This window comes from Heterocephalus glaber, unplaced genomic scaffold (assembly GCF_053883595.1).
Source record: "Heterocephalus glaber isolate CG9 unplaced genomic scaffold, H.glaber_assembly_v1.0 deba00001773, whole genome shotgun sequence".
In the NCBI taxonomy this organism is placed as follows: domain Eukaryota; kingdom Metazoa; phylum Chordata; class Mammalia; order Rodentia; family Bathyergidae; genus Heterocephalus; species Heterocephalus glaber.
The window spans coordinates 8,509,144-8,535,160 of record NW_028258463.1 but is presented as its reverse complement, the minus strand read 5'-3'; the positions used below and the strand labels follow the sequence as shown (position 1 = coordinate 8,535,160).

Here is a 26,017-nt window from a genome sequence, read left to right as displayed (position 1 = left end):
GCCTGAAAAAGGAGCCTGTTCAGGAAAAGCTCCCTTAAAGAAATATTAAACTGAGACCTAAAGGATGAATAGCTGCCAACTAGTGAAGCTGGCCTGGTGGCTCCTGTCTGTAATAATCCCAGCTGCCCGGGAGGCTGAGGCAGGAAGTTCACCAGTACAAGACCACCCTGGGCTACTCAGTGAAACCCTGACATGAGATGAAAAAGTAAAAATGGCTGAGGATGAGGCTCAGTGCTCCTGAGTTCAATCCCCAGTGTTAGAATTAAAAATAAATAAAAATTAAAAAGCTGGGCATGATGGCGCACACCAGTAACCCCAGCACTTTGGGGAGAGATGGGAGGCTCACAAGTCACTGGTCCTGGGTTACTTAGATGCTGGGCTCAGTCCCTCTCCTCAGCTCCTCCTCACTGGTACAAAGTACCCGACCCCGAGCTTGAAGGGCCAGGTTTATTCTGGCTCACGGTTTTAGGAGTCAGTCCATAGGCGGCTGGCTCCAAGGCGGGAAGCGCCTGGGCGGAAGACAGCTGCCTATCCGAGGGCAGCCAGGAAGCAGGCACAGAAGGCAGGAGCCAGGGACAAGAACACAGGTCATACCCAGCCACCCACCTCGACCCTGGCCCCGACAGGACTCCTAACAGCAAGTCAGCCATAATGGCTCCACACTCGAGCGCTTGGAGGCCACATTAGATCTGAACCCTAACGCTCTGTCTCAACATAATGGGTACGCGCCAACGTGAAGGCCCTGGGTTCAATCCTCAGCTACCTAAAACATTAAATAAGCAAATAGATAAACTGTAACCTCAACACTTGGGAGCCTGAGGCAGGAGGATCACCTCAAGTTAGAGGCCAGCCTGGGCTACATAGTGAGCCCTCTTCAGGGGTGTTCCTGCCTCAAGGTCAGCCTGGGATACATAATGAGATCCAGTTTCAAAAAAAATAAAAGATTAGGTTGGGCACTTTTTTTTTGGTACCGTATTTTTTTTGGTATTGCACTTTTGAAGCAGGCAGTGGAACCACTGAGCTAAATCCCTGGCCTTCAAAATTTAAAAAAAAGGGAGCAAAAACTATACAATGAAGTTATAGGATAAAAGTTGAGTATAAACTGTGATAAGTCAAAAGCTCTCAAATTACTGGAACACCAGTGTTTTTTTTGGTACCGGGGATCGAACTTGGGACCTTGTGCTTGTGAGGCAGGCGCCAGAACCACTGAGCTAAATCCCCGGCCCTGGAACACAAGTTTAATGCTCCAATTTTTTCCAGGTATTTAGTTTTTAAAAAAAAAAAACTGTGTGTGTGGCAGAGGGGGTTAGTTTGGTTCATAGCTGATTGCTGAGATCAATTTTCTTTTCTTTTTTTTTTTTTTTTAATTTATTTTGCAGTACTGGGGATCACAGCCAGGGGCGTTCTACCACTGAGCTACATCCCCAGCTCTGGCAGGTATAGCATTTGTATGTACTCAGCCATACTTGGGATTGAACCCAGGGCCTTCACACTGAGTCACATCCCCAGCCCTTTAAAAAAAAATTTTGACACAGAATCTTGCTAAGCTGCTATTTTCCAAGGCTAAGCTTGAATATGCAATACTTCTGCCTCAACCTCCTAGAGTACTTGGCCAGGGTTTATAGATAGGTGTGTGCTAACTTTAAAAAAAAAAAACGGGGTCTGGCTATGCTGCCTAGGGTGGACTTAAACTTGTGCGTTCAGTTCAAGTAATCCTCCTGCCTCAACTTCCCTGTTAACTGCTATTACTACAGGCATGCACAATCACCCACCATGAATGGCTTATATTGACATTTTAATTCAACATTTAATGAATTTGTTTAATGTATTGACTTACTAATTGGATTTCACTCACTCAAGTCCTATTTAACCAACAGCAAGACAGGATAGTTCGAACAGAGGCTGCCAGGCAGCTGGAAAGCAGTCATTTGGGGTACAGGGGGACAGGCCATTTGTGCTGGGGTTGGTGGGAACCAGCTTATTCTGTCTACAGTTATGTCTCTGTACCTGTTATTCACAGCTGAGCAGTTGAGTCTGCTATGCTTATGTTGTTTCTTTTTCAGGGTTTTTTTCCCAGCACTGGAGATCGAACCCAAGTCCCCACCCTCAAGGCAAGCGCTCTACCACTGGGCTGCAGCCCAGCCTGCAGCCACTATCATCTCTCATCCGTGTTGAATGTCCTGTTTCCTGGAGCACATGTCTTTATTTCTTGCCTCATTTTCTTGTTTTGGTGCACCACATGCTCTTGCCGGCGTCGGCGAAAGGCTTCATAGGTAGGAAGTAAAAGCCTTGAGCTGAAGAAGCATTGAGTGAATTCGCAATCTGGCTAATTTACAGGTTGCTGGTCATAAATAATCCAAAAGCCTCTCTCCTCTGTTGCAGCCTAGGCGTGAGAGGCACCAGGCCATTCCGAGGGCTGGGTCTTTGGGTGGGATTTACCTTCTCTCTGCAAGGTATTAGGATCCTGTTTCCTGGATGATGTGAAGCATCATAATGAGGTCTTCCGTGGAACTTTTACATCCATGGGGGGGGTGTACGCAGTGGACCCTCCATTCCAGAGACTGCACCAGTGGGAGTCTGGGATTGACAGCAGGTGTATGATACAGGGGTGATATAAGGACCCCCAAATAATATAAGGGAAATACTATAACTCCCAACCTGCTAGATGTCCGATATGCCAACTTCCTGTTCTCTAAGATTTTAGAATTGAATTCTAGGAACAATGGAGGTTAGGAGTAGGAAGTATTAATCCCACCACTTGGGAGGCTGAGGCAAGAGTACTGCCGAAAGTTTGAGGCCAGCCTGGGCTACACAGTGAGTTCAAAACCAGCCCGGACTAGATTGAGACCCTGTCTCCAAAAAAAAGTAGGAAGTATTGAGAGAAAGATAGCTTCTAAGACAGAAGGGGGCTGGAAAGTGGGTTACCCTTCAGCCCCCCTTCTCAAGGAAGTTTTATAGAGCAAAACCACGAGGTGGAGGAGGTATAAGGTGGGACAAAACTACAGTCAACTAATAAGATTACAAGTATAGTCCTGCACAGAACACAAGGATTTTCTGGGAAGGAATGGGGTAGGGAGGTTTTGGTCCCCACCCAAGGTGATTGATACCAATTTAGAATATCAATCACTGCTATTCATCTCCAGAGGAATATGTGGGTGGAGTCATTTCTCCTTGTCTGGGAGCATCATTTTCTTTTTTTTTAGGTACCGGGGATCAAACTCGGGTCCTTGCACTTACACAGCAGGCGGCGAAACCACTGAGCTAAATCCCCAGCCCCTAGGAGCCTCATTTTCAATGAATGCACCTCCAACCACAGTTATGTGTTATCTTCTGCATGAACTTCTTCAGGGCCCAGCCCTGTCTGCCTAATTTCAAACTAACTTAGCTGCCTACAATAGGATGATTTCTTCAATTATTCCATGATTGCTTTCCTTCCAATTTCCTTTGTTCTAGCTCTCTGTAACTATTCTTATTGAATGTTAGTCTTACTGAGACACTACTTCCTTTTAAAAAAATCTCTTCCATAGGGCCGGGGATTTAGCTCAGTGGTTTCGCCGCCTGCTGCGCAAGCCCAAGGACCCGAGTTCGATCTCCGGTACCAAAAAAAAGATGTAAATAAAAAATCTCCTCGTGCCTATTTTCCAGTTTGGAAGGGGGTTAAAAGATATTTCCTTAATTTTCCAACCTTTTGGTTGAAGGTAATAGTGTACTTTTAAGATATTTTAGCTAGGTGTAGTGCCACAAACCTGTAATTCTGGCACTCTGGGAGGCTGAGGCAGGAGGATTCCAAATTCAAGTCCAGCCTTGGCAATTTAGTGAGACCCTGTCTCTAAAAGTCTGTTATGGGTAGGTCTAAAATAATCCCCAAAAGTCTCATGTGTTTGAAAGGTGATTAGGTCATGGGGAGGATGAATGTGCTGTGGGGATGAGGCCTGTGGTCAGAGGAGGTGGGGACGGGGGCGTGCCTGGCAACAGTGTGTCTTGTGTTTGGATTCTCCCTTCCTTTTTTGTTTCCTGGCTGCTGCCAGGCCACAAACACCTTTCCTCCATCCTGTCTCTCTGCCATGCTATTTCTGCCTTGCAGCCAGCCAACTATGGACTGAAATTGTGAGGCAAAATAAATCTCGCCTCCTTTAAGCTGTGGTAGTCAAGTCTCAGGTTGGTGACAAGAAAGTGATCAATAAGAACACTGGTCTACAGGAGTGGGTGGGGCTGTGACTATTAGCTGACCATGTGGTTCAGAAGCCTTTGGAGTACATGTGTGGGAGGAGTTTGGAAAGGTTTGGAGATACCTTGGAGTGCTATGAACTCAGCCTGATAATGGATTCTGGTTGAATCTCAGAAGGCCAGAATGCTGATAAGAATGCAGGCAGTAAAGGTCAGGCTCAGGAGGTTTCAGATGGGAATGAGGTCTGTATTGGAAACTGGGCAACAGGCCCTGTGTGTTACAGTCTGGCAAGGAACTTACCCACATTTTCCCCATGCCCTAAGACTTTGTGAGAAGCTCAATGCAGTTTGTTTTTGTTTTTGTTTTGAGAGAGTCTCACTATGCAGTGCAGAGTGGCCTTGAATTCACTATGTAGCCCAGGCTGGCCTCAAACTTGCAGTGATCCTCCTGCCTCAGCCTTTCAAGTGCTGGAATTATAGGTATGCACCACAATGCCCAGATGGGAGCCCTAATTTAAAGATAGCAGACTTAAATCTAGTGGAGAAAATTTCAAGTCAGCCCAACATTCAGGCTGTGGCATAGATACTGCTAACTGTAGTTAGCCAGATCTACAGTGGGAAGTGGGAGCAAAACGCCAAGTTGATCAGGAGGCTGAGGCAGGACAGCCATTAGTTAGCCTGGGCTACACAGGCCAGCCTAAACTACACAGCAGAAACCCTGTCTCAAAAACACAAAACAAAGGGCTGGGATTTAGCTCAGTGGTTCCATGCCTGTGTTGCAAGCGCAAGGTCCGGAGTTCAATCCCTGGTACCAAAAAAACAAACCAAAAAACCCCAAAAAGCCAAGTTGAATGTAGCAGATGAAAAAAAAAATTTTTTTTCCAGTACCGGGGATCGAACTCGGGACCTTGTGCTTTCGAGGCAGGCTTGATGCCATTGAGCTAAATCCCTGGCCCTAGCAGATGAAAATTTGCAGCTTAGCAAGAAAGGATTTGCCTGGGAAGTTGGGCCCATGGAGAGTGTGACTGCTAAAAGCATTATCTTTAAAAAGAAGCCAAGTATTTTGCATCAGGCTAATAGAAAAGCTAGCTTGAAGGCATCTCAGGAGTGAGACCCCACCATCACAAGCTCAAAAGGTGAAAAATGTAAACCTTTGCTTTGAGAAGAGAGCAGCTGGGAGACCAGCTCATGAAGGACCACCCAGGAAAGTGCCCTAGTGTTCAGCGTTCCAGGCAAGTAGAAGCTGCTGCAGCCATGGTTCAAGGGGACCCCACTACTGCTTTCACTGGCAGCAGATCTTGGCATCATCCACATGGTGTTGGTTTTCACACATGCAGAATGCAAGAGCTATGAGGTTATGGAGGCTTCCACCCAGATTTGAAAGAAGGCCTGAGAGGCCAGGCAGTGTGTCCAAGACAGCAATGCATGAAGCTATGAATGAAGCCAAAGTGCACTGAAGGCGCCAGAAGTTAAGAGATGTCAGGCACATGGAGCATCTGCTGAGAAAAGTGCAGGCAGCTGGAGAGGAGAGAAGCCATGAGGGCTGCAACTCAAAGGCTATAGGGTGGGGGTGTCCGAGTCCTCCAGAACTCACTTTTTTTTTTTCTTTTTTTGGTACCAGGGTTTGAACTCAGGCCCTTGCGCTTTTGAGGCAGGTGCGGTGTCACTGAGCTACATCCCAGGTCCTTGGAACTCACATTTCACAACTTGCTCCTGGGGCTGGATACAGAGCTACAAGATTTAATGTTTGCCCTGCTGGGCTTCAGTCTTTTTTTTTTAAGGAAGGGTCTTGCTATGCACTTCAGACTGGCCTTGAATCATATGGCCTCGGCTGGCCTCGAACTCATAGCGATCCTCCTGCCTCAGCCTCCAGAGTGCTGGGATTACAGGCATGCTCCACCACACCTGGCCTGGATTTCAGTTCTGCTTTGGTTTGATTTCTTTCCATTCCTGTTTCCCTTTTTGACTGGATATATGTCTGTGCCACTGAATGTTGGAAGTATTTGACTGTCTGCCTTTTATAGGCACTCACAGCTGTGTGCCTTGAACCTCAGAAGACATTAAATTTTTCAGCAGTGCGTGGAACTATTAAGACTAACTACTCTTTTTGTTTTTTTGGTACCAGGGATAGAACTTGGGTACTTGCAGTTGCGCAGTAGGCAGTGAAACCACTGAGCTAAATCCCCAGCCCCATAGACTGGCTACTCTTAAGAGAAGGACTAAATGTATTTTCCCTAATAAGACTGACATGAACCTTTGGGGGCCAGGGACAGAATGTTAAACTAAAATATCCCCCAAGTCTCATGTACTGGGAAAATGACTGGAATAAGGGGCTGAACATGCTGTTGGGAGGGTCTGGTCAGAGGTCACAGGGGTGTCATAGGGAAGGGTACCTTCTTGTCCCTGGCTCCTCCCCTTTCTGGCTACCATGTTGCCAGCAGCCCTCCTCTCCCATGCAATTTCTGCCTTGGAGCTGGCAAGCCTGGGACTGAAGCTGTGGGCCCAAACAAGCCTCTCCTAGCCGGGGATTTAGCTCAGTGGTTCTGCTGCTGCCTGCTTTGCAAGCATAAGGTCTCAAGTTTGATCCTGGGTACCAAAAAAACCAAAAACAAGCCTCTCCTCGCGTAAGCTGCAGGCCTTGGGCATTTTGTCCCAGCAATGGGAAAGTTGACAATATATCCCTGATTTTTTTTTTTTTTTTGTATTGGGGATTGAATACAGGGCTTTTTGTGAGCCACACTTTGCACTGAGCCTTTTATTTTTTAACTTTGAGACAAGGTCTTGCTAAGTCATCATATTGCCCAGGCTGTGCCTGAGCTTTTTTGTTTTTTGAGACAGGGTCTGGCTATCTAGCTCAGCCTGGCCTCGAATTTATGGGGATCTTCCTGCCTCAGTCTCCTGAATGCTAGGATTACAGGTGTGCACCATCATGCCCATCTCCAATGTGCCTTTTTGAATTCTTGTTTCATGTATATAACATCCATACCTGAAAGCATTTACCTTGTTTTTGGTATTGAGGTTGAAATACCTCCAAGTGTTCTACCACTGAGCTACATCCACTGCCCTTTTCACTTTGAAACAATCTAGCTAAATAGTTCAGGTGGGTCTTGAACCTGAGTCTCCTGGCTCAAGTGCCACTGCACTACTTATGCAGAAAAACAAGCAATCTGAAGCCCATATCCCAATCAGTTTTTTCTTTTCTCTTTTTCCAGTACTGGGGATTAAACCCAGAAGTCCTGAGCTACATTTCTATCCCTTTTTTAGTTTTTATTTTGAGGTAGTCTTGCTAATTTGCTCAGGGTGGCCTCAAACTTGTGATCCTCCTGATTCAGCCTCCCAAGTAGTTAGAATTGCAGGCACTCACCAGGCCCTTCACACTCACCTATATCCCTTTTATTTTTTTGAGACAGGATCTCAACTGTTGCCCAGGTTGAGCTGACTTGTGATACTCCTGCCTCAGCCTCCCAGAGTGCTGGAATTTCAGCTCTGCTGACTTGTACTTAGCAGTTTGTATTTTCTACATGAGATGACTTCAGACAGCATTTTTTGTGTATGCTAGACATTTAACCCAGGGCCTCAGCTGCAATGAGCACACGCTCAACCACAGAGCCACATCTACTCCCAGCTGTAATTTTTTTTTGCAGTGCTGGGGATGGAAACCAGGGCCTCACACATGCTGGGCAAGTGTTCCCACTGAGCTACACCCTCAGCCCCCAGCATCATTTCTATTTTTTTTTTGTACCGAGGATTGAATTCAGGAACTTGTGCTTGTGAGGCAGGTGGTGGCACCACTGAGCTAAATCCCCGGCCCTCCTCAGCATCATTTCTAATCCCTAACTAGAATTACAGCAGTAATGTAGCTCAGTGCAAAGGCCCTGGGGTTCAATCCCCAGTACTGAAAAACAAAGTTAAGCCTTCATGACTCTAAGAAATTTATGTGGATCAACTCTTTATTATCTCTAGTATTTATTTTATTTTTGGAGACAGGTTCTCGCTATGCAGTCCAGATGGCCTTGAACTCAGTGATCCTCCTGCTCAGCAGGTGTGTGCCACTATGCATGCCACCAGAGGAGTACTGTATTTCTGTCTTTGTTGTTTTGTGGTACTGGGGACCAAACCTGGGCCTTCAAGCTCACTAGGAAAGGGCTCTACCACGGAGCCATGTCCCAGACTTAGGTTGCGGAGCAGGTGGTCATGTCCACAAGGAGTTAAACAGAGAAGTGACCATGTCAAGACTCTGGGAGCAAGGCAGCAAGCCCATGGAGAGCCGAGTAAACTGAGGAAGCAATAAAGAGGGAGCCGGGTGGCAGTGGTGTCAAGCTACACCCAGACAGGGAGGGCTTGACATCCAAATGGTTTTCCAGTCCATAAATAGTCAAAAAGTGCTGCAAGTTGGGTGTCGGGGTGCACATCTGTAATCCCAGCACTCTGGAGGCTGAGACAGGAGGATCAAAGCCAGCAACTTGGAGAGATGTCTCTAAGTAAATGAAAAGGGCTGGCAATGTAGCTCAGTGTGAAGGTCCTGGGCTTTGGGAGTGGAAAGTGCAGTAAATCTTCCTGCTTTTCTCTGAATGCTTTCACTTGCCTAAATTCTTTTGGAAGAAGTGTCGTGTGGAAACAGCAGTGCGGTTTGCCCTGTCCCCAAGCAGGTGACTCAGTCCTCTGGGTGTCACACTCACTCCATGCTTCCTCGGTGCCAGTGAGGCCAGGGCTGAACCCCTCCTCTTCTGGTCCCTTGGCTCTGCGACTACTCCCAGGGCTGGGGTTGGGGGCTGCACAGCTTAGCACCTTCGGGATCGCATCTTTCCTGAGGGGCTCGTATTTAGACACAGACTTTCCAGCTCTCACATGCGAAGCTTAGGTGGCTTTCAGATGATCAAACAGCAGGGATGCCAGAGTACGACTGAAATGCAGCCTTTTCTCTTTCAAATCAGAATTAGAGACAGGGTCTCACTATGTAGCCCAGGCTGGCCTCAAACTCCCAGCAATCCTCCTGCTTCAGCCTCCCAAGTGCAGGGATGTCAGGTGTGTGCCAACACGCACAACTTTACACTTGTTAGTGAGATTAGCTATCTTCCCAAATAAGACCATGACCAGGAACTACTGGTTTAGCACAAGATACATATTAAATGGGTCCCAGGCCATGCATGTATAACACACAGGCATTCAATATTCCTAGCACTCAATATACGTGAACAACTCAGGACTCCAAAAGCTCTGAGGAAAGTACAGCTATCAGCCCCCTGCACATTTTAGGAAGGTAGGTCATGCACACCCAGGACAGGACGGGAGAGCCACGGAGTGAGCTCAGGCAGTCCCTTCCTGGTGTCCGCAGTCAACACCCAAGCTCCGGTGCCGCACACTCTGAGAACACAGTGGTCAGGTAGGAATGTTCTTTTCTTTTTTGGTACCAGGGATCAAACTCGGGACCTTGCGCTTTTGAGGCAGGGGGTAGAACCACACTGAGCTAAATCCCTGGCCCCAGGAATGTTCTTGATAGGACGTAACCTGCCGTCAGTAACCTGAGGTCAACAGAGAAATCATAAGGGTCTGATGGTTTTTTTTGGATTTGATGTTTGAGTGGAACTTTGCTGCCCAACTTTAATCTTCCTGGCCTTTCATTTCAGCTACTTTAAAAACCTGTTTGCACTGGGTATTTTGCTCAGTGGTTCCAACAACTGCCTCACAAGCGCAAGGTCCAAAAAAAAAAAACCTGTTTGCAGCTGGGTGTGGTGGCACACGTGTCTGTAATTCCAGCACTCTGGGTGGCTGAGGCAAGAGGACTGCAAGTTCAAGTCCAGCCTGGGCAACTTAGAGAGCCTGTCTCAAAATTTAAAAAGGGTTACAGCTCAGGGCTAGTGCTTGCCTAGCACGTGCCAGGCCCTGAATATGAATCCCAATACCTGAGAAAACAAAATCCATTTGCCATCATCAGTATGATCCTGAGCAATGACAAGGCGGAGGAGGTGGCCCAGGATGCACCCGGATCAGCACTAAGTGTCGGTGATGCACACAAGGACACATCAAGGGTCTGCACTCAGGCCCTCTCCTAATCTTCACTGGTTTCTGACAGTTACATACACGGGGCAGCTCCCCTGCAGTTAGCAGAGCAGAAAGCTTGGAGTAGGGAACTGTTAAGACTCGGGAAACTGACTAATCACAGACAGTGTGAGGAATGGTCTCTACCCATGTAGCGGCACACTGCAAGGAGTTATCTCTAGTGGGGAAAGAGCATGCCTTCCTCGTTTAAGAATCAAAGGTAGCAGGTAGCCGGCCAAGCCTTTCGTAATTCTGGAGTTCCCCGCCTTTAGCAAAGTCGGGTTTCCTGCCAGGCTTTCCCAGAGTGGCTAGCGCTAGGTGATTATTTCACAAGCTCAGCTATCCAGGAAGGGGCTCCAAACCAGCTGCTCCCATTTAGTCCATGAACAATGGGGTAAACGCGTTCACAGTTCAGTAAATTCTTTACCTGGAGCCCATGTACCTGCTTCTGGGGAAGTCAAATAACTGTAGGCACAATCTTCTTTATAGGCATTAAGTGGCTTTTGCTGGGCGTGGTGGTGCCTAATCCCAGCACGTGGGAGGCTGAGGGTGCAGGATCGCTGCCAAGCCCAAGGCCAGCCTGGGCTACACAGTGAGTTCAAGGCCAGCTTGCACTACATGGTGAGACCCTGTCTCAAAAAATAATAAACAAAAGAATGAATAAATAAAAAGGCTTTCATGAGTTCTTCCGGAGCTAAGGACTAAAAAGGCCATTAACCACGATCCTTTTTGTTTGTACACATTTTTTTCTGGTTCAAGATTGTGGCTTATAGGAAGGCCTGGCAGGGTAGGGATGAAACATTTCTACTGAGTACCTGATAACTATGGACCGGGTCTAAGCCTACTCTGTTGTAACAACGAGAGTCTCAAACCCTACCCACAGGCCGTGGAGACTACTGGAAGGGGAAGCTGGGTGGAGGGCCAAGGGCATCCGGGGCACGGAGCCCAGGCCTGACCAAGTCACTAACCGGCTGTGTGACCTTGGATCAGTTCCATACCCTCTCTGGGCGTCAGAGTTCCCACCGCACACTGTAAGTCGAATCACGTGGCCTTCAAGGTCCTTCCAGCCAAAGGCCTGTTACCAAGGCGACCTCGCCATTCAGTCGCTTCCGGTGGGCGCGGCCCCAGATTTTAACGGTCCCTTCCCGCGCAGGCCCGCGAAACTTCGCTCCGCACGCCCGCAGTGACGCTGCCGTCCGGACTGCAGCCGGCGCTCAGCTCCGCCCTTTCCCGGGGGCGTCCCGGCGTGCCCCGCGCCAGACTCCGAAAGCGGCGGGGCGTCTTCTGCCTTTGCACGCCCCGACCCCGACCGAACTCCTCTCCTCAGTCCTCCCCGGCGCCCTGACCTATCAACGTCCAGGACCCCAGCCAATCACGAGAGCTCTGAGCTTTACCTCCGGCCCACCACCCTCCTCGCGCTCAGCCCGTCTGAGCCCAAGACCCTTGCCAGGCTCACCCAATCAGCGGCCGGCTCTCACCTGCCCCACCCCAACGTCCCTCCCTTCGGCCAATCTGCGCGCCCCATTCCTCTGCCCTAGCCAACCCGGGTCCTTGAAACCCGCGGGCGAATGGGCACAGGGCGCCCCTTCAACGCCGGCCGACTGGCCAATTGGGGATTCCGTGTGGCCACGGCGGAAACCAATTGCTGTGGAGCGCGGTGCTGCCGGGGAGAGGTCCGGACCGAATATCCCTCCGCCTTCCTCCCGCCCTCTCTCCCTCCCCGCGAGGCGCCGCTCACTTACTGCCTCCCTTCTTTCTCCCTCCGCCGCCCGAGCACCAGCCGCGCTCCTAGCTGCCCCCGGGGTCCCTCCCCCGCCGCCAGAGAGCAACCGCCGCGCCGCCAGCAGCACCTTAGGGTGGAAGGCAGGGAAGAAGGGAGGAAAGGAGCCCGAGCGCCCGCCCGGAGGGAGCCGGTGAATGGGCTTGTGGTGACCCCCGCCCCCCACCCCACCCTCCCTTCCCACCCGACCCCCAACCCCCATCCCCAGTTGGAGCCGCCGCCCGAGAGAGGCCGGGCCGCTGTCTTGGGAGGAGTCGCGTCGCCACCTCCGCCATGGAGCTGATCACCATCCTCGAGAAGACCGTGTCTCCGGGTAGGACGCGGGGGCCGGGGGTCGGGCTGAGGTGACCGCGGTGGGGGAGGGGGCCGCCCCTCTGACCCCGCTCCCGGCCGCTTTCCTCCCCCAGATCGGTTGGAGCTGGAAGCGGCGCAGAAGTTCCTGGAGCGCGCGGCCGTGGAGAACCTGGTGCGTGCGCCCCGCCGCGCCCCATCCCTTGCGTGCGGCCCTTCCCGCCCTCCCGGAGGCCCAGGCCTCGGAACCCACCCCGCCCCATCCCGTCCCCCTCCCCCCTGCCCGGTCCAACCTAACCCCGCCGTCGGGAAGCCGGTGGGTGTGTCCCGCCCCGGGCCGCGCGGCTGGCCAATGGCGCGGCGCAGCGGGTGAGTGCCGCCCAATCGGCGCGCGGCCTGCGGGCGGCGGTGCGGCGGGAGGGAGGGAGGGGAGGGAAGTTAGGTTGCACCGCGCTGCGTGTTCAGCAAGGGTGGGGGCGGGGGAGCAGGGCCTAGGGGCCATGTGGGAGCTCTGGCCCGGCTTCCCGCGCGGTGTGGCCGGGGCCGACTTCTCCTTCCTGCCCTGGGGCCTCTCCGGCTGCTCTGCACCGACTTCCCAGAGCTCTGGCTCTCATCTGTGCTCATGGCCAGGCCTGGCACCTGATCGCCTCTGAACCCATTTCCACTGCTGTTTTTTTCCCCTTTCGTGGCCGCTCAGTCCTCTCCCGGGAGAGAGGGCTGTGCATAGATTTGGACTTAGGTAGAGACCAGATAAGGGGAGATCTGCACCCAGACCGAACACTGAAGCTTAACCTTAATAAATTACGATCGGGCCTATTTCCTGATGAAATCGCACACGAAAGCTCCTCAGTTTTCCTATCTTCAAATTTAAGGAGTCCAGAAAAAAGGAAGATAGTCCCCTCAAGACTGGACCTTAGCGTCCAGTACAAATGTAGGCTGGTCTGGTTGAAACAGCGTGGTGCTGTTGGTCCCAGCTGTGTGTCCCTTTGGTGTCCCTCTCGTTGGGGGGATGGGGAGCAAGGAGAAGGGTGGAGGATGTATGCTTGAGGTCTTTTAAAGGTAATAGCCCTGAATAACATTGTAATCAAATGTGCTCTTTTGTGATATCTTGGCTAGAGAACAACAAAGTGACAGGGCTTGTTTTATGCAAATTGCCTTTGAATGATTTGTGTGTGATAGTTTTTACTAACCTTTTTCATTCTTAATTCTCTCCAGAAAATATTTTACTACTAAGAGATAGACTAATAGTTCCATTTCTGCTTCTGCTTTTGCTAATTGGCAAGAAATGTTATGTTAGGATTTCTAACATTTCTTAGGGATACACAATACAACTTGGGAATTACCTTCAAGAAAATGCTTCTGGTTTCTTTGGTTTACTTTCTTTAGACAGTGCATTTTTTGTGGAGGAAAAGAAACATGAGCTAACATTTTTTGACAGAAGGAGAAGCCTTTGAGACCTGTGTGTTAGAAACCTTGAGCGTGCTTTTCGGGGATCCACCATTATTTAGTGGACAGCTCAAAAAAAGAGGCTTTAGTGCATTAGCTGTTGGTTATTAAATACAAAATCATTTTCTTGGCGCAACTAGCCTTTCGGTTTTTTTTCTTTTTAGTTTTCTCTATTTGTAAATATTTTGTTTTCTGTGTAAATCTACTTTTTTTGTTCCCCGTTCTTCTAAAATGTGGAAGGAAGACTAGGGTTTCTGAGTCTGAGGCTAACCTATAAGTGTTTCTCATTTGTGAAACCTGCTTTCATGGGGTCAAAAGCAACCTTGAATATCATTGTAATAAATTTTTTTTTAATTTAAAAGTTTTTGCTTTTTCTCCTGTTGTATTTATTCATTCATTCAACAAATACTGAGTGCCAGACATTGTTCTAGGTACGTGGGACACTCCACTGTACGTGAAAGACACTTCACTGGCTACCAGGATGTCAAATTTGCTTTTATTCCAGGAATCTGATTGGAAGTTTTGGGCACTAAGGGTGATCTTGATAGTAAGATAGGCACAAGCCACCAAGCCCAGTGTCAAGTACTTTCTAAAAGTACTTGTGTGATACGTTCTAAAAAGTTTCTCCCCCCCAGTGATCGAGTACTCTAAAAGGTATCTTTGGTTGTTCAAATTCCCAAGAAGTCTTTTGCTCACAAGTGAACCTTCTCTTTAACAGCCCACTTTTCTTGTGGAACTGTCCAGAGTGCTGGCAAATCCAGGAAACAGTCAGGTTGCCAGAGTTGCAGCTGGTCTACAAATCAAGAACTCTTTGACATCGAAAGATCCAGATATCAAGGCACAGTATCAGCAGAGGTGGCTTGCCATCGATGCTAATGCTCGACGGGAAGTCAAGAACTATGTGAGTAACTTCCCTCTTGTAGTCATACTGCCTGGGAACAAGAAACATCTTTGCAAACTATTTCTGTCCTTTGCATGGGATGGAGCTTGGTAGTGATAGATTTCTAGGATCTTTTTTTTTTGGTACCGGGGATCAAACTCGGGTCCTTGCGCTTGTGCAGCAGGCAGCGAAACCACTGAGCTAAATCCCCGGCCCGATTTCTAGGATCTAAACTTCACCTGAAGATAAAAATTGTATTTGATTTAAATCTTTCTCCAATCAGCTTGTCCATGTACAGATTAGAGTTCTTTAATAGGTGACTGAAGCAGCCACTGCAGTTTGGGAAGCTTTATTAGATATTTTGATGAATTGGAATGGTATACCAATTAGTTCTGTATGTTATTTTTCTGAGGCTGGGGCTTTAGCTCAGTGGTAGAACACTTGCCTAGCATGTGCAAAACCCTGGGTTAGATCCTCAGCCACTCAAAAAAGTGTGTGTGTGTGTGTGTGTGTGTGCGCATGTGTGTATCTGTGTGTTTCTAAGTTCTCCAGAAGTTCTGGTTTGGAGCTGTAGAATGGAGTTCGGGGATATTTTTTAAACTGTCCTTGCAATGTGATTTTTTCACCATCAACCAGCACCTGGCTTTTGTTGAACTTTTGCTGCACATAATTCTCATTCTTTGGTGTCATGCATGGCACTGTGCAGCATCAGGAGAATTAAATGATGTCTTTCGTCCTGCAAGGGCAAGGAACTGGAGTACTAGCTTTATGACATTAATGGTGCTTTTTACTTAACAAATTATAGAAAACTATTCTTTAAAAATCCTTTTTCTGCATGGTGTTGGATGAATGAGATGATGAATTTTGGGAATAATGGAATGTCCATTGCTGTGCATCATGGCGTTCTTGTGACTTATTGGATTAAAAATCGATAATTCCAGCTAAAGCAAAGGATTCAAGAGTAAATAAATATATATGGACAAGTTCACTTTTGTTCTTAGTGAGCCTTCTTACGGGGATAAGACCCAAAGAGAAGTTAAAATCTGTGCGGTTGTCGTTTTGACAAGTTTGTGGGTTGTTTTTTGGGGTACTGGGGATTAAGCTCAGAACACTGGCACTGAACTACATCCTCACTCCTTTTCTTATTTTGAGACAGGGTCTCACAATGTCCCTGAGTTGTCGAGGCTGGGTTCAAATTTGGCATCCTTTTGCCTCAGCCTCCCAGATTGCTGGGATTACAGGCATGTGCTACCCAGCTCTGCTCTGCTCCTCCTCGGTATCTGAGGGGAAATCAGTGGGTGAGTCCTGCATTTGTACTTGGGCAGGTCATGGTCATGCACATCGTATTTGCTGTTTCCTGCAGATGCGAGTGTTAGGTAAATTAGTGCTCCTTAAGGCAACAACTTCTCTTTCTCCCTCTCTTCTCCAGTCGTGCTTGAAGGCACCTATGACAGGAAGCTAATTTAGCAGCCACTTTTATTTTGAATAGTTTTTAGAGTGTAAAGCAGTTTCTATTGCACATTATGTCTGCCTGTGATATTTTTGTTGGTTTTTTTTTGGTACCGGGGATCGAACTTGGGTCCTTGTGCTTGCAAGGCAGGCGGCGAAAGCACTGAGCTAAATCCCTGGCCCTTGTGATTTTTTTTTTGGTGATGTTGTTTGGGATGGAACCCTGGACTTTCACACCTCCCTGCCTTTTTTATTTTTTATTTTGAGACAAGGTCTCTAAGTCATTAAGTTGTCCAGACTGGGCTGGAAATTTTAGTCCTTCTGCCTCAGCCTCCCAGACTTGTGATGAGATTTTAAGGCTCCCTCCCCCACAGATATTTGATATAAATGAAGTATATCCCATCATTGAAGATCTTTTTTTCCCTTTTCTTTTTCCTTTGAATCGAGGGTCTGCCTGTGTTGCCCAGGCTGGCCTTGAACTCCTAGGCTCAAGTCATTCACCCAGGCATGTGCCACTGCCTAGTTCATCACTGGAAATCTTTTTTGGGGGAAGGGAGAGTGCCAGAGATTGAAGACAGTCTATTTTTAATTTTTTTTTTTTTTTTTTGTACCAGAGATCGAACTCGGGTCCTTGCACTTGCAAGGCAAGCAGCGGAACCACTGAGCTAAATCCCCGGGCCCATTTTTAATTTTGAGACAGGGTCATGCTAAGTTGCCCAGGCTGGGCTTGAATTTGTGATTCTCCTGCCTTAGCCTCTCAGAATGTTGGGATTTCAGGTGTACCCTGGCTTATCACTGGAAATCTTGATGCTCTTAATGCCCATTCAATATCTCATCTCCCTCAAATTATGCAGTACTTTAGTAAATGCAGTAAGACATGATTTGAACTATGCTTGTATGTTTTGGCACATTGCTTTTTTAACACCAAACTTTTAAAAAATTGTATATTGGCATGGTTGAGCCCCTTTGCCTGAAAAAAGTTAGAATGAGCCAGATGCAGTGTTGTGTTCCTGAAATTCCAGCTACTAGGGAACCTGAGGCAGGGAGATGGCTTGAGACCAGCCTAGGCAGTGAAGCACAACCTTTTATAGTAGATCTGGTAGCTGATGTTGTCTCTCAGTGCTCCTGGTCTTTTGCGGGTATTTTGAGTTAGAGTATCACTGTGTAGCCCAAGCTGGCTTAAGCACACTGTAATCCTCCTGCCTCAGGCTCTTGAGTGTTGGGATTGCAGGTGTGCACTACCACGCTTGGCGTTTTCTTTTCTTTTTTTTTAATTGGGATATTGAAAAAAATTTAGTTCTTGTTCTCTCTGTCTCTCTCCCTCTCTGGAATATGAGTCTCTGTTCCTTACACTGTTCTCAGGCAGTTCTCCTCCCTCAGCCATCCAAATAGCTGGAACTAGAGTGTGTGCCACTGTGCCCGGCTCATTCCTTTTATTTCTGATTTTGAATATTAGTGTGTCATCACTGCTAGTTAAGAATTATTTTTTCAGTGCTCAAAAGTTGAACATCTAAGGCCGGGGATTTAGCTCAGTGGTTCCACTGCCTGCCTTGAAAGCGCAAGGACCCGAGTTCGATCCCCATACCTCCAAAAAAAGTTGAACATTGGTTTGGTGTGTGTTTTGTTTTCTTCCCCTTTCTTTGTGCTTTATTTGGAGACAGTCTCACTAAGTTCCCCAGGCTTGGCCCGAGTTTGCTGTAATCTCAGATTGCTGACCATTACAAGCATGTGCCACCTTGCCGGGCTCCCAGCCCTTTTTCATTTTGAGATGGGATCTTGGCTAAGTTAGCCAGGCTTGAGCTTGCAAATCTCCTGCCTCAGCCTCCCAGATTGCTGAGATTACAGGGCACCACCGTGCTTGGCTTCACCTGAAGTCAAGCCAAACAATATTAACTGAGAATCTTCCACTGCACTTTAAATTTTAAAGCAAAGGTGAGCAGCATGCAGCTCTATTAGGAGACAGTGCAGACTGAGGCACCCTGCAGGGAGGAGGGAGGGTGCCTAGAGGGTTCGCAGTGGACATTAAGCCATTGGTGGACGGGAGAGATAGGTTCTGGGGTGCTGTCGCAATCGGGGCTGTGGATGGTGGTAACGTGGCATAACCGTCAAAAGCTGGCAAACAGGATTAGGATGTCTGCACTGCAAGGAAACGATACAGATAGCTTTGCGCTGTTTGACCTTTACACAAGGTGTGCATGTAGCAGAACATCACCTCAGATCTGTAATTTTTGTCATTTAACATTTTTTAAATTCAAGCTGCACCCCCCCCCAGCACCTTTAGACTTGAACTTGGGCGGTTGGATACCCATTCAGCCACCAACACTTGGACAGCTTACCTCGTTCCCCCTCACTTCACCTGATCTCTTAGGCCCGCAGCTTTTGTTGATGTCCTTTCAGCTTCAGAAAGGAAGAGCTGGATCCCGGGTAGAGCTACGAAGGTGGGGCAGGCAGAGAGGACGAGGGGTGGCCTAGGAAGGAAAGACTGGGAGTTAGTTCATCCTGAGCTCAGCACTGCAGAACAGAGTGCTGGGCGGCCCGGCCCAGTCAGCAGGGCTGGCAAATACCTGGCAGCTCTTTGTCCTGTGCTCCTGCCAGGGACAGTTAGGGTTTGAGAGGACTGGGGTTCTCAGGGAGTCCATTGACTTAAGACTTAGCTGGTGATGGTAATGATTAACCCTGGGTCGGATGCAGCTTCCTCTTTTCATCTGAACCAGTGCCTTTACCCTTACATAAGTGCTCATGAGGTTACTATTTCCGGTGAGACAGTTTAATGTGAGAAGATCGCATTTGAATGGATAGTATGGTGAGTTCTTGGGTCTGTTGTTAGAGAACAGTTCTTGGATTCTTGGGCAAACAATGTATCATTTCTGATTGGAAGTTGAGGGAGGATGGGGCCTTAGGTTTTGGCAGCATTAGTAACTTTGTTTCTGCATTTAGAGATGTTGCCTGGCCAGGCCTTTCTGAGCAAGGTGCACTGGGTGCTGGGTTATCAGTGACTGAAAGGTTTGTTTCCCATGGTGATGAGAAGATCTCTTCCTTGAATTAGGCAGTGGCCTCCTGTGAGTCGGACCTACCCAGGCACCCCACAGTTACACTTACTCTAAACAAGGCTGAGCATCCTTCCCGTGCCCCTACCAAAGAGCCTGGAAGCTGAATTTTGTTCCCTCTCTCTGTTGCCTTTTAATGCTCCCTCTATCTCTTAACTGCTTGTTTTTCCTGCTTGTGAAAGTGAGGTGTGTGCTTTTAGAGAGTTCAGCTGGCAGCAGGGATTGTTGATTTTGCTTGTAGGTTCTGGGGACTGTTGGTTGTGTGGGTGATAAGGCTGGCTTTGGGTTTTGTTGTTGTTGTTGTTCGTTTGGGGGTTTGTTTTTGTTTTTCTTTACAGAATTCAGAGACAGTGATATAAGGGATGTGGTTTTATTTATTTATTTATTTAGGTACCGGAGATCAAACTCAGGTCCTTGTGCTTGCGCAGCAGGGGATGAAACCACTGAGCTAAATCCCCAGCCCACAAGGGATGTGGTTTTAGGCAAAATATGCTCAATAGTATTGGATGTGGATCTATTTTAACCTTCTCTTTTTGCCAGGTTTTACAGACCTTGGGCACAGAAACTTACCGGCCCAGCTCTGCCTCGCAGTGTGTGGCTGGCATCGCTTGTGCAGAGATCCCAGTAAACCAGTGGCCAGAGCTCATTCCTCAGCTGGTCGCCAATGTCACAAACCCCAACAGCACAGAGCACATGAAAGAGTCAACATTGGAAGCTATCGGTTACATTTGCCAAGATATAGTAAGTACCTGCAGTGTGTATCTGATTGTATGCTCTGATTCTGATAGTGACATGAACATTAGTATTAGGATAACTATGATATCATGAAGAAAACCAAGTTTTTTAATTTCTGGGGGAACAAACCCAAGGCCTTGCATCCCAGGCAAGCACTTTACCACTGAGATGTACCCACAGCCCCAGGAGACAACCCCACCCCCAGCACTGGGATCAGACTCAGGACCTTGTGCTTGCAATGCAGGCACAGTGCCACTGAGCTTAATTGCTGGCTCAGAAGATTTTGAAGTGAGGATGTGCTCGTTTGGAATGTCCTGACCCCATCCTCTTTTTTCAGGGTTCCTAATCTTCCCTGATGCTGTGAGCTTTTTTCATTTTACTACATTAAGATGGGTTTGCCAACTCTTCCTGCATTGGTTTTGCATGCAGTGCCCCGCCCCCGGCTGTTCTGATAGAGGTCCCCACTCTCGAATCCTGTCTCAGTGGGCTTCACAAAGTGTGGGAAACCACAGTGCTTGACCCATTCAGACCTAGACGTCTCTAGGTCTAGCACTGTATTTAGGTGTTGATCGTTGGCCCTGGGCTCTTCGGAAGCGTTATTTGGTACAGCTGGCCTGGGAAAAACACCAGACTGCCATCTCACTTTGCAAAGAAGGTGCCCTGAGTCCGTATACTGGGAGCCCGGAGATGGAGTTGATGATAAGTGTGTTGCAGTTGGGCTGCCAGTCCTGTGGGAGCTTGGGAGGTACTTGGCCCTGCTGTCCCCAAGTGGAGAGTGGGAAAAGATCACAGGGTCATGACAGTCACTGTGGATTTTGCAGTTGAAGTTCTGCTGATGGGTCGTGAGCTGGGTGTCATGTTCACTGCACTTCTCTGGTTGTTTCAGGACCCAGAGCAGCTACAGGATAAATCCAATGAGATTCTGACTGCCATAATCCAGGGGATGAGGAAAGAAGAGCCGAGCAATAATGTGAAGCTAGCTGCTACAAATGCACTCCTGAACTCGCTGGAGTTCACCAAAGCCAACTTTGACAAAGAGGTCGGTTTCTTCCACTAGATGGTCCCAGTTCAGAGGATGAGCCATTGATAGTTCAGTGAAGGCCGTGTTGAAAGTTGTGTAGAATCATCTCTCTCCATTCTGGTTGAGTTTTATGTGGGGAGACATGGAGTGAAGTGGGTGTTTGCCATTCTCATCAGAGAGGCACATAAAATGTTTTGCCTAAAAATATTTGCCCCCATCCTTTTTTGCTCTTCCTCCCCTTTTGTGACAGGGTGTCTCCATAAGTCATTAAGTTGCCCAGGTCGAGGTTGGACTTGGAATCCTGTGTCAGCCTCCCAGAGCACTGGGACAAGTATGTGCTGCCATGTCTGGCTCATTTACTTACTTAGATGAAGTGTGGTAAAATATATGTAATGTAAAATTTTCCATCTCAGCCAGAGGCACTGGTGCACACCTGTAATCGCAGCTACTCAGGAGGCTGAGGCAGGAGTTTCTTAAGTTCCTGGAGAACTTGGCACGGCCCTGTCTCAAGATAAAAAGGGGATGTTGGCTTCATCTTACATCACCTCTGAGGTCCATCCCCAGTACCACCAACAAAACGAAGACAAAAACAAACCATGTTGAGGCGTATGGTGAAGTGTGGATTCACGCTATGGGACCAATCTAAAGAGCTTTGAACAGCACCCCAGTTTTCCCTTCCCTGGCTGCTGAGAAGCACTGTTGTACTCTCTTCCTGTGAATTTGACTGCCTCAGATATCATGTGTAAATGGAGTCTGACAGAATTTTTGTGACTGCATATTTCATTAGCATCCTCAAGGTTGGCCCAGATGGCAGGATGTGCCAGAATTTGTTTTTGAGGCCAAGTAGCTTTTCCTTGTGTGTATACCATGTTTGTGCATCATGTCATCTGCGCTGCTCCCACATTGTGGCTATTGGGAATAAGGCCATTGGGAACATGAGTGTTCAATTACCTCTTCAGGGCCTGATGTCACTTCCTGTGGAAGTACTGTGTCCCCGGAAGTGAAGGGGCTGGATCTTTGTATTTCTGTTTGTTGGCACGTTGGCTGGGCTTTTCAGCATTTCTTGGCTTTTAATAGGTCTAAGAAGGCAGAGCAAAGTGCACCTCTACTTGATTTGAAACAAGTGTTTCCTTTTGAACTTTAGAAGATTTGAGAGAGCAACAAATGAAGTTCATTACTGAACACATTTGATACAGATTTTCCATCTTCCAAGACAAATTTGGTCTCTGAAATAAAGCACATGTTTTGAATTCTCTTAAATTTTATTTATTTTTCTTTTTTTTGGTACCAAGGATTGAACGCGGGCCCTTGAGCTTTTGCAGCAGGCACCAAAACCACTGAGCTAAATCCCTGGCCCTGAATTCTCTTAATCTTAACAAGTGCAAGCCAGTTGCTTTTCCTGCATGTAGGTTTTTGTTTTTCTTCTAACTATTTTTACCTAACCTTTGTGACCTACATTCTCCTGTCGGCTTCCCCCAAAGTCCTGTTAGTGAAGGTCATGTTGAGGATGAAAGGATGAGGGGCCTCCTTCTAGGGCTGGTTCTGTATGCCAACACTGAAGGGAACTCCTTGTGCCCCTCCCCCACTCCAGGAAGAGTCACTGGGTCCATAGGGGCCTGAGGAGTGACAGGTTTTCCTGGTAAAGAGAATCTAGAAATCTTCATGTGTGTAGTTCCTGCTTTCCTAATTCTCTTTATCTTTATTCTTCCTGCAGTCCGAAAGGCACTTTATTATGCAGGTGGTCTGTGAAGCCACCCAGTGTCCAGATACAAGGGTAAGTGTGAGATCACTTGAAAAAATGTCTGTCTTACATCTCCCTGGGAAATGCAGGCTATCGTACAAAATTTGAAACGTGGGGTATCAGTGGATTAAAGAAACAGGTTTGACAAATTAAATTTTTCTCCGAAATATTAGAAGAGAGAACAGTACTCTTAGAAGAACAGTGGGAATAAACATCCTCTTAAAAGGTCTTTCAGAAGGCTGAGGCAGGAGGATTACAGACAGGTTCAAGGCCAGCTGGGCTAAAAAGCAAGACCTGTCTCAAAAGTGGGGCGGGGGGAGGCCGGGGACGTAGTTCAGTGATAGAGTTGCTTGCCTCGCATACACCTGGCCATGGCTCGATTCCCAGTACTGCAATAAAGGGGGTGGTTTACAGAAGACACGGCTTGATCAGCTTTGCTATTTTATTTATTGCCGTAGGTCATTCAGGTGATTATTTTCAACTGTAGTCATTGAAGCAGTTTTGCTATTGCTGTAACCCAAACTCTTAGTCCTTGAAACTGGCAAAGGTAACATCTTCAGTGTGGATGACATTAATGAGTTTAGTTTGCTTTGGGTTCCCAAGGCATCTTTGAAGAAAAAAGAACAGTGGAGTGTAGGAAAGGATAATGAAAACTGTAGGGTGAGATTGATTAGGGGAAAAATAACATGAACTGTGCCTACCGTTAGATGTTGGCACATTGAAGTCTGCCTTCACAAACTGCTGCTGTTTGAGTAAGCTGTTGACTCTCTTCTGAAAGGTACGAGTGGCTGCTTTACAGAATCTGGTCAAGATAATGTCCTTGTATTATCAGTACATGGAGACCTACATGGGTCCTGCTCTTTTTGCAGTGAGTATTTTATGTGATTTATGCTGGCAGCTAATTGAAAGACTTGTCATTCTTACTTGCTGTTTATAATCCTGTACTTTTTTATTTAATATTATGAAATACCCTTGAGTCTGAGTATTACGTGGTATACCAAAAAAAAAATTGGCTATGTTTCTGATGCTTTTTATTTCAGAACTAGCTTTTACAAATTGTGTTTTTGAAACCTGAATGGAATTTCAGGTTAAAGAAAGGGTCTAATGTGAATCAGTACTTATCTGGGGCCTGGGGTGTTGTATTTTCTCTCCTAAGATCACAATTGAAGCAATGAAAAGCGACATAGATGAGGTGGCCCTGCAAGGGATAGAATTCTGGTCCAATGTCTGTGATGAGGAAATGGATTTGGCCATCGAGGCTTCCGAGGTGAGGCAGGCAGAGGGTCGCTGCGGTGAGCTGTCCTTTCTCCCGGCCATGGGGGCAGCTTATTTGTGGGGGCTGAGGGGCCTCCATTGGTAGAGATTCTGGTTTTCCGGCTAGGGAAGCCCTCACAATGGAGACAGATTGATAATGAGGCAGCTTGTGTTCTTGCTGGTTTAGGCATAATTTATCATATGTGCTAATGATTGGTACTGTGGACACCAGGGGGCAGCAGGCAGGCAGTGTATCCAGGGAACACCTGATGCTGAATTACTTGCTTACTAAAGTCCTATAGTCCAGGCTGAATGTGGTGGCACAGGCCATTGGAGGCTGAGGCAGGAGGATCACCATGACTTTGAGGCCAGCCTGGCCTGCGTAGTGAGAGTTGAAGGCCAGCCTGACCTACACAGCAACTCTGTCTTTAAAAAAAATAAAAAAGGGCTGGGGATTTAGCTCAGTGGTTCCGACGCCTGCCTCGCAAGCACAAGGTCCTGAGTTCGATCCCCGGTCCAAAAAAAAAAAGAACAGGGCCAGGGATTTAGCTTAGTGGTTTTGTCGCCTGCTGTGCAAGCACAAGGACCCGAGTTCAATCCCCAGTACCAAAAAAAAAAAAAAGAGAGAGAACAAAAAGACCAAAGTCCTAATGCAAGCTTAAGTTGTATGATAGTTTATTGGCTCTGGTGAAGGAGTCTCATATGGGGGACAGAGTTATTCTATACTTGAAATTAAACTTTATTTGCAACCTTGTCTGTCTCTGTGTACTTCCAAAAATACAGCTTTATTTTTGGCACCCTTATGCAAACTTCGTACATCTCTTTTTGGGGGCGGGGGTACCAGGGATCGAACTTGGGTCCTTGCGCTTGTGAGGCAAGCGGCGGAACCACTGAGCTAAATCCCTGGCCCATAAGTGTACCTGGAATTGTTTCTTTTGGGGGGGGGGTACTGGGGATCAAACTTGGGACCTTGCACTTGCGAGGCCGGTGCCGGAACCACTGAGCTAAATCCCCGGCCCACGTCTCTTGATTTCAAAGAACACTAGACGTCAGGTTGTTACAATGCATTGAGCTGGTGAAAAAAAATATAATTCTTTTTTTCTTTTTTTTTTAAATAATAATTCTTAAGGGTTGCTTGGTCTTTTAACAAAGATTACGTTTATGACCTAAAAGAATTTTATTGAAGGAGACCTAAAAGTCAGCACCTTCAGCTGGGCATGGTGCCGTACACCTGTAATTCCACCTTCTTTAGTGGCCAAGCCAGGAGGATTGCAGGTTCAAAGCCAGCCTCAGCAACTCAGACAGACTCTGCATGTAGCTCAGTGGCTGAGCACTTGCTTAATATGCTCAAGTCCCTGGGCTCAACCTCCAATACCTGGGAGGGGAAGAAGAGCACAGCGAACATAAGCCTTTGTCCCTGTATCAGTGACAGACCCCGGGGCAGCTCTGACTGTAGGCCCTTGGTTTGCTTTTGGCTAACATTTGCTTTACCTTTCTCCTCAGGCATCAGAACAAGGACGGCCCCCCGAGCACACCAGCAAGTTTTATGCCAAGGGAGCACTACAGTACCTGGTCCCCATCCTCACACAGACACTAACTAAGCAGGTGAGGCTCCTCCCAGCCCCCGGGTAGGGCTTGAAGCCTCTGAGTGGGTTGGTTTGCTGTGGACCGGTTTCCATGGAGGAGCTTGGCAGCCCGTCAGCTGTCTGGTGCTCTGTGGTAGATGACTCAGGAGCAACGGAGCTGGGCCTGCAAGATCCCCCAGGCTCTGAGTTGTCTGTGGAGAACAGGGTCTCAGAATCTCAAGAGAGTTGATTAGAAACAGAGCCACTCCCTGCTCTGGTTTCCTGAAGGTCACCACTGATAGAAGAGATGTGTTCTGTGAAACTGCAGTAAGGAAAAGGCTGGGGAGAGATATCTGGGATATCTTTGTGAATTCATGGGATGCCTCTATTGTTTTAAACGCTGATGAGGTTGGATGCAAGTTACTTAGATCTAGTGGTGGACTCCAACCTGTGAAAAGGAGCTTCTAGTGATCCTTCAAGTTCCTTAAGATCTGGAACAGAATAAAACTAGGGCTTCATGCAGCTGTGAGTCTGAAGAAGGAGGTATCTCCTGCCTGCTGTTCTCCTGCCTTTATGCATCACGGTTTTTCTTGGCAGTGTTT

At 47.7% G+C, this 26,017-nt stretch overlaps 1 protein-coding gene and 1 long non-coding RNA gene across 2 annotated transcripts in view; one reads left to right on the top strand and one right to left on the bottom strand.

Annotated features, from left to right (window-relative positions):
* Positions 1-2,110: 2,110 nt before the first annotated feature.
* On the bottom strand, positions 2,111-10,809 carry LOC147821039 (uncharacterized). The gene is made up of 3 exons (XR_015447721.1): positions 10,634-10,809; positions 2,440-2,577; positions 2,111-2,294 (listed from the first exon to the last, which is right to left on the bottom strand). It is a non-coding gene; the product is annotated as an uncharacterized LOC147821039 (long non-coding RNA).
* A 1,072-nt stretch (positions 10,810-11,881) lies between these two features.
* The window catches only part of Kpnb1 (karyopherin subunit beta 1), a 31,318-nt gene continuing 17,182 nt past the window's right edge, over positions 11,882-26,017 (top strand). The window contains exons 1-9 of the mRNA XM_004859557.4: positions 11,882-12,299; positions 12,394-12,452; positions 14,442-14,624; positions 19,640-19,840; positions 20,721-20,873; positions 22,570-22,629; positions 23,375-23,464; positions 23,753-23,863; positions 25,354-25,455. Coding sequence (XP_004859614.1) covers positions 12,260-12,299; positions 12,394-12,452; positions 14,442-14,624; positions 19,640-19,840; positions 20,721-20,873; positions 22,570-22,629; positions 23,375-23,464; positions 23,753-23,863; positions 25,354-25,455 — 999 coding nt within the window. The 5' untranslated portion in view covers positions 11,882-12,259. The remainder of the gene's footprint in view (positions 12,300-12,393; positions 12,453-14,441; positions 14,625-19,639; positions 19,841-20,720; positions 20,874-22,569; positions 22,630-23,374; positions 23,465-23,752; positions 23,864-25,353; positions 25,456-26,017) is intronic.